Genomic DNA, 12,380 nt, shown 5'->3' with positions numbered 1-12,380 from the left:
AGTTTTGGAATTCAGAGGTGCTAGCTGGCTGTTTGGTAAAACTTCAGTTAAATTTGGTTTCAATTCAATATGTTTTACTTATTATTTGTGTGATTACGCAAAGGATTGCGCCATCCAGGCAATGTGGATATTCTGCCATGTACATGATAAACCTAGGATTCTTCGTCAACATGCAAGATGTTACCCCCTGGTAATGCTTTTCTGCTGAATTTGTTTAGTTTTCCAATTTTAATCCTCAATGTCGTATTAGCAAACTACTGTTGACAGAAAAGCTGATACATTGGGACAATGGTTACGGCAAGTGTGTTGAATAAATCACCCTAGATCAGCTGCCTTGCCTTCCCAATTGCAACAAAGACGAATCATGGAGTCAAAAACATTAAAAGATGGTACTATTTTAATTGTTTTAATTGATATATTGCTTAAAGCTGATACATGTGTAGAACATGCTGGAATTCATGTCATCATGGAGATGACTAAAAAAAAAAGAGCTGTATCCATGAAGCAGCTCATTAGTCATGTCCCAAACGAATGCCTGTGTCAGCCAGGAATCTTTCAATGGCTAACAGCATTTAATGGTTTTGAAAATCGTGGTTTGCACTCCCTAAGGCGACATTCCTAAATCCCACCTGTCAAAAGATTTGAATGCAACAATTTTTATTCTGAACTGATGCCTACCAAATTCTTTTTCCATGAAGTGAGGTGATATGAGGTTATAATGGAAATTGTTGTCAAGACTGCAGAGACCAGGTACATTGTTTACCTTAACGTTAAGTGATCAAAACAACCAACTTTGTAACCTTTCTGTTTTTTATGGTGCATGGAACGTCCAATCGGAAAGCCCATGGAAGATCTCTGTGGCCAACACGAAGAATTCTTCCAAACTTTCGTATTCAAGTTTTGGCCATGGTGATCATTTGCAACTGCATAGCCTTTTAGAAGCTCCTGCCAGAAATTTACAGGAATATGGCAGATGATGAATTTATGTACCATGTAAGCTATATCAATAAGAATGTTTTATGCTTATCTATGTTTTATTTTCTTAATTTAGATTAATAGCAATAGTGGACCCTGTGAAGGTTTCTGGTTGGGATGTGATGACAAAAAGTTATAATAATTTGAAGTACGGAATTGAATTTCCCTCCATCAGTCGCCTGTGTATTCCCGCGTATTATGGTATTAATTATTTAAAAATTGAAGTGCATATCTGGGCTCCCTTCCTTTCCGTAGCCCCGTTTCCCCTTGACTCGTAATAAGCCCGTAGGGGGTCATGCCCCTACTGTACGGTATATATAAAAATAACATATACCGAGGTTTGGAGGGCTCTGGCCGGAAAGGGGACGTGGGGGTCCGCTTAGTCCGATGATGTGTTCACGGAGGGCGACGTGGCTATCCACAAATCCGAACTAAAGGTTAATCGCTCCAGTAAAAATGTTCCATATCTTCGGCTCTTCTTCCGGCTTCTCTTAGCCAAACACCGGGTAATCTCCCCGGTGGGTCAACAAGGCAGTGTCTCCCCCTGCCTGGGTTGACGGCAACTTTTGAAAGGGCTATTGTGCCTTTTTAAAGTTGCAAAAATAATTCCAATGTGCAGAGAATTGTCAATAAAATTTTTTTATAAAATATTTTTTGCAAAATATGTTTCTTTCATTGTATGTTTTCGCTGTGTTTACACATTACATTTATCACCTTTTTTTTATTTAGCTTGCTCAATTCACCTTTATTGTTTTGGCCACCTTTGATGGTAAGCAATGGGCCACATTTGATGGTAAGGATTGTATCTATTGGTTTATCGTGTACCTGTAAGCATTCAATTATTATCCAGGGATCGAAACCTGGATATTCGGCATACCGCGCCGATGCTCTACCAATGAGCCATGAATCATATGATGAGAAGTTGGCTTTTTTCTAGTCACTTGCGGACTTAATAAATAAAACTGAAATGCAATACTGAATAATTCTTTTCTACATTTATTCTGATTCATTTTTAAACATCTACTGAGGTTTGAACCCACGGTAACAGACATCGCAGCTAAAGACTCTACCACATAGCTATGGTCCTTATGAAAGCAATAGAAAGATAAGCATATAGTTGTGAAGGACTGCATCAACATCCTAGACAATAACATATGATATGTGATAATAAAAAAAATATATATATATCTCGTGGCTCAATGTTAGAGCATCGGCGTTGCACGCTGATTGTCTGGGGATCGGTTCCAATACGAGTAAAACAAAATACAAATACAAAATTACTTCAGATAATATCCAGGTATTACACGTTAATCCTTGAATCTAAGTTGAAAAAGTCAAATAGTGTAATAAATAATAGTTGAATACTTACAGATAAACGATATACCAATGGAAACAATGCTTACCATCAAACGTGGCAAAAACAATAAAGGTGAATTGAGTAAGCTAAATAAAAAAAAAAGTTGATAAATGTAATGTGTGAACACAGCGCACACAGACAATGAAAGAAACAAATTTTGCAAAAAATATTTTATTAAAAAAATTTATTGACAATTCTCTGCACATCATAATTATTTTTGCAACTTTAAAAAGGCACAATAGCCCTTTCAAAAGTTGCCGTCAACCCAGGCAGGGGGAGACACTGCCTTGTTGACCCACCGGGGAGATTACCCGGTGATTGGCTAAGAGAAGCCGGAAGAAGAGCCGAAGATTTGGAACATTTTTACTGGAGCGATTAACCTTTAGTTCGGATTTGTGGATAGCCACGTCGCCCTCCGTGAACACATCATCGGACTAGGCGGACCCCCACGTCCCCTTTCCGGCCAGAGCCCTCCAAACCTCGGTATATGTTTTTTTTATATATACCGTACAGTAGGGGCATGACCCCCTACGGGCTTATTACGAGTCAAGGGGAAACGGGGCTACGGAAAGGAAGGGAGCCCAGATATGCACTTCAATTTTTTAAATATAAAATACCGTCTCGGGAATCCGAATGAAGTATAGAAATGTCATGTCATCCATCCAATCATTACAATTTATTCAGTGTCTTGCCCCAACCAAGAATCTTTTCAGATCCAATGTTACTATTAACCTATACTGAGAAAAGAAAAACAACACCATTAAGCATCTCAATTGTTGCTCATGTGACTTACATGACTCATAGATTCAACTTCTGGCAGAAGCTTGGGAAAGGCCATACAAATTGCAGATGAACATCATTGTATAAGGCTCTTGAATGATAAAATAGCCCCCGTAGAATGTTGCATTGTTGATAGCTATGTTCCCAGTATATGAAAATCCTTTCCTATTGGATAAATTTTTTTTTTGTAGATTAGACATGGTTGGCCAAAGGAGGAGAAATGCTTCGTCATAAATTCAAAATTTTTTCAAGAAAATTCCTTTCATACCTAAAGAGTCCATGTATGATGTTAATCGCTGCAATGCCAGCAAAGTGAAACATCTTTAGGGCCATTTAAGTACCCAGCTTCACCAACACTCTGAACGTAAAGGACAAGTTGTTCTTTAGCCAGAGAAGCAGAATTATTAGAGGCTTCTAGCTGTGACAGAACTATGAAGGATTCTATGAGGATTGTACCGGATTTATTAACACAAGATGATATTTCTCATTAGACAATTTGCATTACTCTATTACTTTACCTCATACCTTAACAGTAATGCACTCTCAGTGTTTTTTCAACTACAGGGCAACTCTTCCATCCTGTAACACTTCCAGATTTGACTTGATCCCCTGCTAAAATTCTGTGAATGCAAAATAATAGCATTAAAAATACTTTTTCGATAGACAAAAAACCGAGAAGTACCTAATCCATGTTTGATGTTGAACTCATGCCATTTCTGGGTTTCTGTACCATACCCATTTTCAGCAGTCTTTATGGTAATATTAATCAAAGCCACATGTACCACTATGAAATGAGTGTTGAAAAGCAAATAAAAACCTGTTGAGATGGATACCAGGAGAATCAGAATAGATCTCAATCAACTTGAGTTATTCTTTTCCCTATAGTACTTAGTGACATAGCATAATAGATATACCTGCCTCAATTCAGAACCATAGACCAACAGAAAAGAACACAGAAATGTAGCTGCTGTGAAAGCAGATCACTTTAGAACACATGATCAGGTATAGATCATCTAAGAGGAAACCTAAAATGCAAAGACAAAAATATTAGGCATAATTGCAGTTTACCAAACATAGTAGCAAAATAAAATAATTGTCCAAGAAAGACATATGCACACTTGGGTTGGCGAATGGGTAAGTCTGATGCAATGTATGGCAACCCGTTTTCCCCCCCCCCCCCCCAAAAAAAAAAAAAAAAAAAAAAAAAAATATCGGCCTGACTTTCTGTTTTACTCTTACCAACCGATAGATGGCGGTAGCAGTGAAATAGAAAAAAAAAGGCCGATATTTTTTTTTTTTGGGGGGGGGGGGGGGGGTTAAACGGATTGCCTTATAGTAGCGCTAAGTGTAAGTTACGGATCGTACTTTTGGAAAAACTTTTTGCAGGCTTATAATTCATCGATGCGCTCTTAGATGGTGCTGGAATATGTATATTTTCTGTATTCCTCCGTGGGCTTCTTAAAATGAAAAGGCTTCCTGCAAATGCCATAACACGTTAGAAACATCCCGTGTGTAACCTTTAATGCACTTAGAGTGATAAATAACACTCCTTTAGGTGTTCTCGTTATCAGAAGGACACGTGACAACTGTCGCCTAACCTTATATGCTTTTACCGTCAGAAGTTTTGCATTTAACATTATTGTAAAACTTCACTTTTTGCATACGTGCATAATCTGCCACATGATTCTTAATGGTGAATTAACATAAAAATCAGTGAGGTTCACAGAGTAGTCGAAAAACGACTTCAGTGTGTTGCACAGACCGTATGATATCTGATGATACGGTAGCCTAGTTTTTGGTTTCATCCACTTTCCAAACGGATGTGATTCCGTCCCTTTGTTAAAAATCTCGTAGAAGAAAAGGAGGCCAAAGAAAGAAAAACGGCACATCATTCAAGGGATCTTGATTTGAAGTTGCGGCGGTCAGTTATGGAAGCTATACAGCAGGTTCTTCGAAATGAGTCGGTAGCTAATTGAGGGCCATTTTCGTGACAGTATCTCTGGACAGTAAATGTGAGAACGAGGGCAGATTGCTGCCTTCCTGTAGGCCTTTTGCCTGCATCATAGTTTTCCATGTTCGATGAATCTTTTTAGCAGTTCAAACTGGATTTCGGAGAGGCACTATAAAGGTGTGTCCCTGTTTTCCATTAGAATATGGCGGTGAAATGTGTTGACATGCATATGGAGCGTTTGGAATCTACTCGCCCCTACAATTCAAGTTTGCTAACGGAAATTTCAAGCCAAGGACAACTGATCCAATAGAAAAAAATCTTTTTTTTCGAGTATATCAACTAGCAATTAGCCTGTAATTAATTAACAAATTGTGGTTCCTCTCCCTGCTGCAGAAAATGCAAAAACATTACTTAATCAGGGCAGTTTTTACTTGTCTGATTTTCAACCATATCTTATGGCCCCTACAAAAAGCAGTCGATCAGTAGCAGTATGAATTAAGTTCATTTCCCTGTTTTCGTTTCAACATTTGATAGCCAACATAGTCGTAACACAAACGCTTTGTAAAACGATTTGCATTGTGCCAACAGTTTCAGGTTTCCAGAAAGTCTTAATAAAAAAAAAAAAGAAGCAAGGTTTTTAGTCTTACACTAAAGACTGCTCCCGAATAAATTTTTTGTTGCATGGATGTACATTGCATGTACATACAATGCAAACGTTTGCCGCTCAGATGTGTTTTAGATGAAAGCCGTCTGTCAATTAAATTGTCCAAATTGGGACTGTTTTGCCCTATTTCGCCACATCTACGCTGTCGTCTTACAAATGCTAACTGTTAGAGTCTGGCACGAAACTCGTATTTAGTATTAAGCAAAAGTCGGACCGTCGTTTCAGTCTCAGTTACACATGCTGACAACGGAAAAACTTTTTTCACGGTACTTTAAGAAGCACAAACAGGTCGGTTAAAAATACTCATGAAAGTAACAACGTCAGCTTTTCTTCAGACAATAATCGTTTGGGCCTTACATAACATCAGCCTAACTATATACGAGAATGAATCTTAATTACCCACACGAGTCAGCAACTAGGTCACCGTAAGCCTGCAGGTTTAAGCTATTCATCAGACAAACAAGAATCATCGCGAAGCGTATTTCTAGAGCACGCACGAGTTAAAGCTGCACATCGTTATGTTGATTTCAATGAACTTCTCCAATGATTCCACGTTGCGTCAATAGACTTTATAGAAAATATACACCGCCTATTGATGCTTTTGTCTTCCGTTCCGCCGTCAAATACAGGTTCATTTCTTCACGCAGACATTTGTATCCTGTCGGTATATTATTATTTTTTTAGACACTTTACTTTAAATTTTTTTTATTATTGTTATTATTTTTATTCATTTTCTGAGTTGCATTCTGAGTGAAAAGTTATCAGGTATTTATCGGCAAACTTCTAGAGATAACTTATGCTCACGAACTCGTTGTTTGGCGACTTGCAAAGGTTGCAGAGCTGACGCTGGCGCATTTTATGTAATGATTGATTTCTCCTGTTCACGAAATTGACGTAAAATTTAAAAAATTCACGGGGGAAAAAAATAGAAGAATCTGGAAGTGTGTCGAGGAAACGGTACGAGGTTTCCCAATATCTTGGTAATATTTTGGATGAATATATATGCATATGAAGTTCGTGTAGAATTTGTGTGGGAAACCGGAGTATGGGGCAATATAATCGTCTTGTATTTAGAAATAAACAAACAAATTAGGGCATTTTTTTACGCGAATGTTTCACATTAGCGTGGCTCTAGCCGACAGTTAATAGAAAACCGGTGATGGACGAACGAGCTGAATACGTTTCGGGATGCGAACAGAGGGTCAACGAGATAACTTTTTTTTTTCAAGTCACGCAAACCCTTTCTTTCTGCTAAATTTCGAAAAGAACTTGACCTTCCCAGCCTTTGGATGAAAACGACCTCATTTCAAATAAAAAAATAATGTAGAGTATACATCGTTATGTGTTTACCGGTAGACGTTGGGATTATTACATTCTTTTTGCCGTGCTACAACAACTAACTTAATCATTCAGCAGTCACCTGTAGCCTGCAATTGATGGTGCAGTTAAAACACCACAGGCACACACACGAACACTGGTGATTTTTTTTTTTTTGCATACGTTGCTACTGGGTGCGCCAAGCAGTCAAAATGAAAAATTCTTGAAATTTTCAGGAACCTGAAACCTGTTGGACACGGCTGATAAAACATTGTCTGGAAAACTAATACATCTTTTTCAAAGTTTGTAGAATTTATTTGGGGCGTTTTTGTTCATCCATTTATGTTCCAAGCAAAGTATAAGAATTCGTAAATGAATTCGCAAAATGTATCGATAATCTTCATGTTGGGAATAAAGGTTTTGAATTTTTTATATGAGAACAGTACCCTGCACGTAGACTGTCTAGGATATTTGCAGCTCTATATTTAGACGTAGGCCATATTTAATTTAGGCCATTTGGGATAATAGATCAGGTTTGAAGAGTTCCTATACAGACACTAGTTTTTTTTTGTGTTTTTTCGGAATCGGCATTCCTTGACAACCCAATAAACGCGCACCTGCGTCTAATACCCCTACGTCTCGTCTTCCAGTACCCAGTCAAATCTCAACTAAAACATGTTCTTCGGCAAACAGGATTCTGATACAAGATAATAAATGACGAAACATTTCTGGTTCTTTGGGCTGCTAGAAAACCGTCTAGAGGGGTAAAAAGGGGTCGATGAGGCTCCATGTTCAAGCTGCTTCAACGTTCAGAGCTTGAGTTCGTGTTTCGTCGGTTGCACAACACATCGTTGATGCCCGCCTTCCATGGCATCGCATGGGGAGACTTAGAAAACTGGTAAATCAATGGGCCATCACGTTGGCCCACGTCATACCTCGAAAAACAATCGAGTTGTGTGGTTGCACGTTTTACCATCTCCTCGTTTGTACAAGTGGATAGCCTATATTGCAATTTAGCGGTGCTTCTTTAAGCATTTCGGTGTTAAAAGCCTTCAGATTAACCTTAACATGGCTAGGAAAACCTTTTTCTTTCTACCAATCTTCACGGTAGGCTTTTTTTTCGATTCAATTGCCAGTAAAAATTTCAAAATGGTGATATCAACGAACGTTTGGTTCATGTGTTTTTTGGGAGATATGGGTTTCGACTATTCCAATAGTTACGTAATAATCACCGACTATATGCAGGTGATTCTTGTCCTTATCTGTCCGCAAAATGCCATCCACGGGAAGCGGAATTTCTTTCGGCGATGGATATCTCGTTCGTCTATGAACAAATGGTTTCACGACAAATCACGCCAGGATGTGTTCGGCGTAGGAGTTGGCCTCGTTGGTCCTGGTGTCTACGATCCTGGTTTAAGCGCAGATCGTTGGACAACGTCTGACGTGGTGCCCGAGCAGCATGCCGTCCTCATCGATAGCTCGAGGAACCTTATTCGCAATGACGGATTGCAGGCTCAATCCGATGGGAACGGTATGTCATTTTACCATTGATAAGACGATTTATTATGATTTCGTCCTAATCATGTGGATTTAAAACATTTAATAAAGGTGGAGCGATTGCGGGGCCCATCGTTGCGGGAGTTGCAGGTGCGGCAGCGGGAGCGGCTGGTGCGGCGGCCGTGGCAAGCGCTGCAGCCTTTGCGACCAAATCGTCTTTGTTCTGGTGGATTGCTCATGGTATGACAGGACCAAAACCGACCAAAAAACCGAAACCCCCACACCGTCCAAAACCGCCAAAAGACCCAAAACCGCCAAAAGACCCAAAACCGCCGAAAGACCCGAAACCACCAAAGGATCCAAAACCACCCAAAGATCCTAAACCACCCAAAGATCCTAAACCGCCCAAAGATCCTAAACCGCCCAAAGATCCTAAACCGCCGAAAGACCCAAAACCCCCCCACGGCCCAAAACCGCCGCATCATTGGAAGCCGATCAAGGGTCCAAAACCCCCAAAAGATCCCAAACCGCCCCATGGCCCAAAACCGCCGCATCATTGGAAGCCAATCAAGGATCCAAAACCCCCAAAAGATCCTAAACCGCCCCATGGCCAAAAACCGCCGCATCATTGGAAGCCGATCAAGGATACGAAACCACCGAAACATCCTAAACCGACATGGGATGACAAACCGCCCAAACATCCGAAACCACCGAAAGATCACAAACCATCAAAACACCCAAAACCGTGGCATCACATCAAGGATCCGAAGAAAGGAGAACAGGAGGATTATGAATACGTGACCGAGGACTATGACAACTTGGAATGGATAACGACGGAAACCGAAATACCCGAAACTACTACAGAAACTACGTTTACCCACCTAACATGTAAGGATGTTGCCCAACCTTAAAATTTTGTTACCTTAGAATTTATTTCGTAAAATTTGTATGGCTTTCATTTGTACTTCAATAACGTCAGACTCGGAGAAGGGGAAATTTTCTTGACCTAGGAATTAATGAACTTCTTTTCATTTCAGTCTGTCAGGAAGGGGATGACTTGATTGATTCGCAGATGGAAGTGGTTACGGACGTAGCCAGCGGATCATTTACCATAAAAGGGAACGACGAGAAAAACTGTTCGTTAACTATCACAGAGCCTACTGGGGAAAACATCAGCTTATTATGCGACATCATCACGCTTGGCAATGATGAATCTTCTATGAAAGTAAAGCATTCAAATTTTAAAGTGCTAGTTAATTTGGAAAAAAAAATTAATTGATTATTAAGCGGCATTTTCTACTCCAAAGAGGAAGATCCACCTGCATCATTTGGCATTTTACCACTAATGAAATGTATAATTAGTTTTTCTTAAGCCACGGCTAAAAGCCGATTTCTAGTCCTCCCAATTGTTGCGTCCAGACCAGCACAACGGCGGCTCCCTTATTATTCCTTGTTTTCCTTTGGTGCATTAATCTTTTGCTGCCAAAGCATGCTAAATAATCTTAAACGGATGATTTACATATGTCTAAAAATGCGAACGCAACCGGTTTGCGCTTCACGTTCAAATGTGGATAAGGGTATTTTTGGACTATGTCAACACGGGTAAAAGTGTGTTATGGTACTATGGCGAAATCATCTTCAACCCGTGACACGGAGTGTCGTCGCTATAGATATTTGGCATTGTAAGAAAATATTCGGAAAATCAAATGAGTCTTATTTTTTCGTCAACGAACTTTTTTGTCATCTATGCAAATGTGACCATATTGTTTTCAACCAGGACTTCCCCGTGTTGCATCGTCCAAATCGCTGGGTGGTATCGTTGGGAAATATTCTAAGCCCCTATATGTTCACCTACTCATCATAACAAGCTCAACGGCAAACTTGGGTCAAATTTTTTTCGTGCAGTTTTTGGGTGTTGGCAGTATCTTTTCACATCCGCACAAACAACTAAATTTGGTGGTTGCATGATTGTTCACGCCCCATGCACGTGCCGTTGCAAATCGTTTCTACGCCTGGAGAAAATCTGGGCTCTTCTTTGGCCCTTTACGAAGCGAGAATTTGTTTTCCACGTGAACTCGAATGCCAATAACCCTTCCAGAATCATGGTTAGGTTACAAATATGGCATCAAAGATTTCCTAATATCTACCTGTCGTGTTGGGCTGCAGATTTTTTCGTTTTTTAAGTTTATATTCCGCCGCTGAAAAGCCCCCTTAGATACCTCTGGGCATTTATTTCAAAATCCCCCAAAATATGCAGGTTTTCAATAATTCCGGACGCAAAATATATGCAAAGAAGAGTTGGGGTCAGGGCGTGGGACGTCTACAAAAAAAGGAACCGGGACTAAAGATGCCCGCATTCTCGATTGCAAAGAACATATCCCCTATACAATTTACTCGAATGTAAAAGCAAATGGCAGACGATGGGGAGGATTGAACATAGATGAAGAACTACCAGGAAATTATTAAGATCAGAATAGCTATTCGATGTAATGTATATCTATAGTTAACATAATTCTATTGATTAACAGACAAATGATGACCGCTATAATATACATAAAGACTCAACTAACCTTTGAATTGTTGTCCTATGCAGATCACAGACGGAATCGCCGTAGTAGCTGACGCGAACGTTCCAAATTCCGGGATGTTTAGCTACACATCGATAACAAACGAGTTGATTTTGAATATCAGGAAACGGGGAACACCGGACTATTCGTGTTGGTGGACTCCAGTATATGCTACTTAACGATAGCCTCCACCCACGCGCCTTATTTTTATGAAGCATATCCGTTATCACCTGGTTAACAAACATGTCCCTTATTTATTATAATATTTATGCAGACTTTGTACTCTCGATGAGATTTCATAAAATTTCAAGCTCTTCAAACCAATAGTTATTGAATACTTAGTTATCAAACATGTGAATCGTAAAATCAGTTAAACTATTGTCTTTTTCAACCGTAGTAACATAAAACGTCTCGTATCCGTTACTTTCATACCCATTACCTTCTGGTGGGTCGTTGATCGATTTCGATTTCTCCAATTTTAGTAAGTCTACTTTATTGAAAATTATAAGTAATTTAGAAGATTTAAAGTAACCTTCACACATGATAAATCTAAGCATACATTGTAAACGTTATATACAAGTTCTATTCGATAACAAATGTAGTGTAATGTGGTTGTGACCCACGACCATCAGACTTCTCGAGGGTTCCGGTACAAAATGGTTGTCGTGGCCCAATTCAAAAGCAAATGGCTGTTTTTTATTTTCCCCTTGCAAAATGTATGAATTAAAAATCTTACGTTATCTAGTTATTACTACCCATTTCTTTTTTATCAGATCTAACAGCACCGGAACCTTCTACTATACCAAGCCCAACTTAAGGTTGCTCGAGGTTTATAAATAATTAGGACGCTGCAATATTTGTGTTTTTTTCACCTTTCATACAGCCTGAATTACCTGCGAATTCCTCTGAAGATGACGAACTCACTATGTTCAGGAGCGTACTGGTAAGTTTTTTTGTTTGTTTTGTTCGCACTAGAAAACAAGTGCCAGATCTTGCTAATTGCACCTAAGTGCGAAGTTGCCAAATGGTTTTTACTTGTAAAATTACTTTTAGTTGCAGTAAACCTAATGTAATTTAATCTACCTACCTAATTTAGTGCAACTTAAGATAATATTCTTAAACTTGACCTAAGCTAATCTACTTTTAAAAATTAAAAACGAAAACCGTGAAGATTTTACCTACTGGAAATGACACATGAAGAACAGTCTACGAAATAAAAGATTAACTTCTGTACAATTGATGGCGCTATTAAAGAATCTGTCCGTAGTCACG

The 12,380-nt window shown here is 39.3% G+C and overlaps 1 protein-coding gene and 1 long non-coding RNA gene across 2 annotated transcripts; one reads left to right on the top strand and one right to left on the bottom strand.

Moving 5' to 3' along the window:
• Window positions 1-2,841: 2,841 nt before the first annotated feature.
• LOC130703334 (uncharacterized) lies at window positions 2,842-4,041 on the bottom strand. The gene is made up of 3 exons (XR_009421971.1): window positions 3,795-4,041; window positions 3,381-3,732; window positions 2,842-3,277 (listed from the first exon to the last, which is right to left on the bottom strand). It is a non-coding gene; the product is annotated as an uncharacterized LOC130703334 (long non-coding RNA).
• A 3,979-nt stretch (window positions 4,042-8,020) lies between these two features.
• LOC130703178 (cleavage and polyadenylation specificity factor subunit 6-like) lies at window positions 8,021-11,382 on the top strand. Its single transcript, XM_057524778.2, has 5 exons — window positions 8,021-8,151; window positions 8,290-8,575; window positions 8,653-9,429; window positions 9,579-9,766; window positions 11,135-11,382. The coding sequence occupies exons 1-5, from the start codon at window positions 8,113-8,115 to the stop codon at window positions 11,285-11,287; spliced, it is 1,443 nt and encodes a 480-aa protein (XP_057380761.1). The 5' UTR covers window positions 8,021-8,112; the 3' UTR covers window positions 11,288-11,382.
• The last annotated feature ends 998 nt before the right edge of the window (window positions 11,383-12,380 follow it).

Source organism: Daphnia carinata, chromosome 10 (genome assembly GCF_022539665.2).
Source record: "Daphnia carinata strain CSIRO-1 chromosome 10, CSIRO_AGI_Dcar_HiC_V3, whole genome shotgun sequence".
Taxonomy (NCBI): domain Eukaryota; kingdom Metazoa; phylum Arthropoda; class Branchiopoda; order Diplostraca; family Daphniidae; genus Daphnia; species Daphnia carinata.
This window is presented reverse-complemented; position numbering and strand designations above follow the sequence as displayed.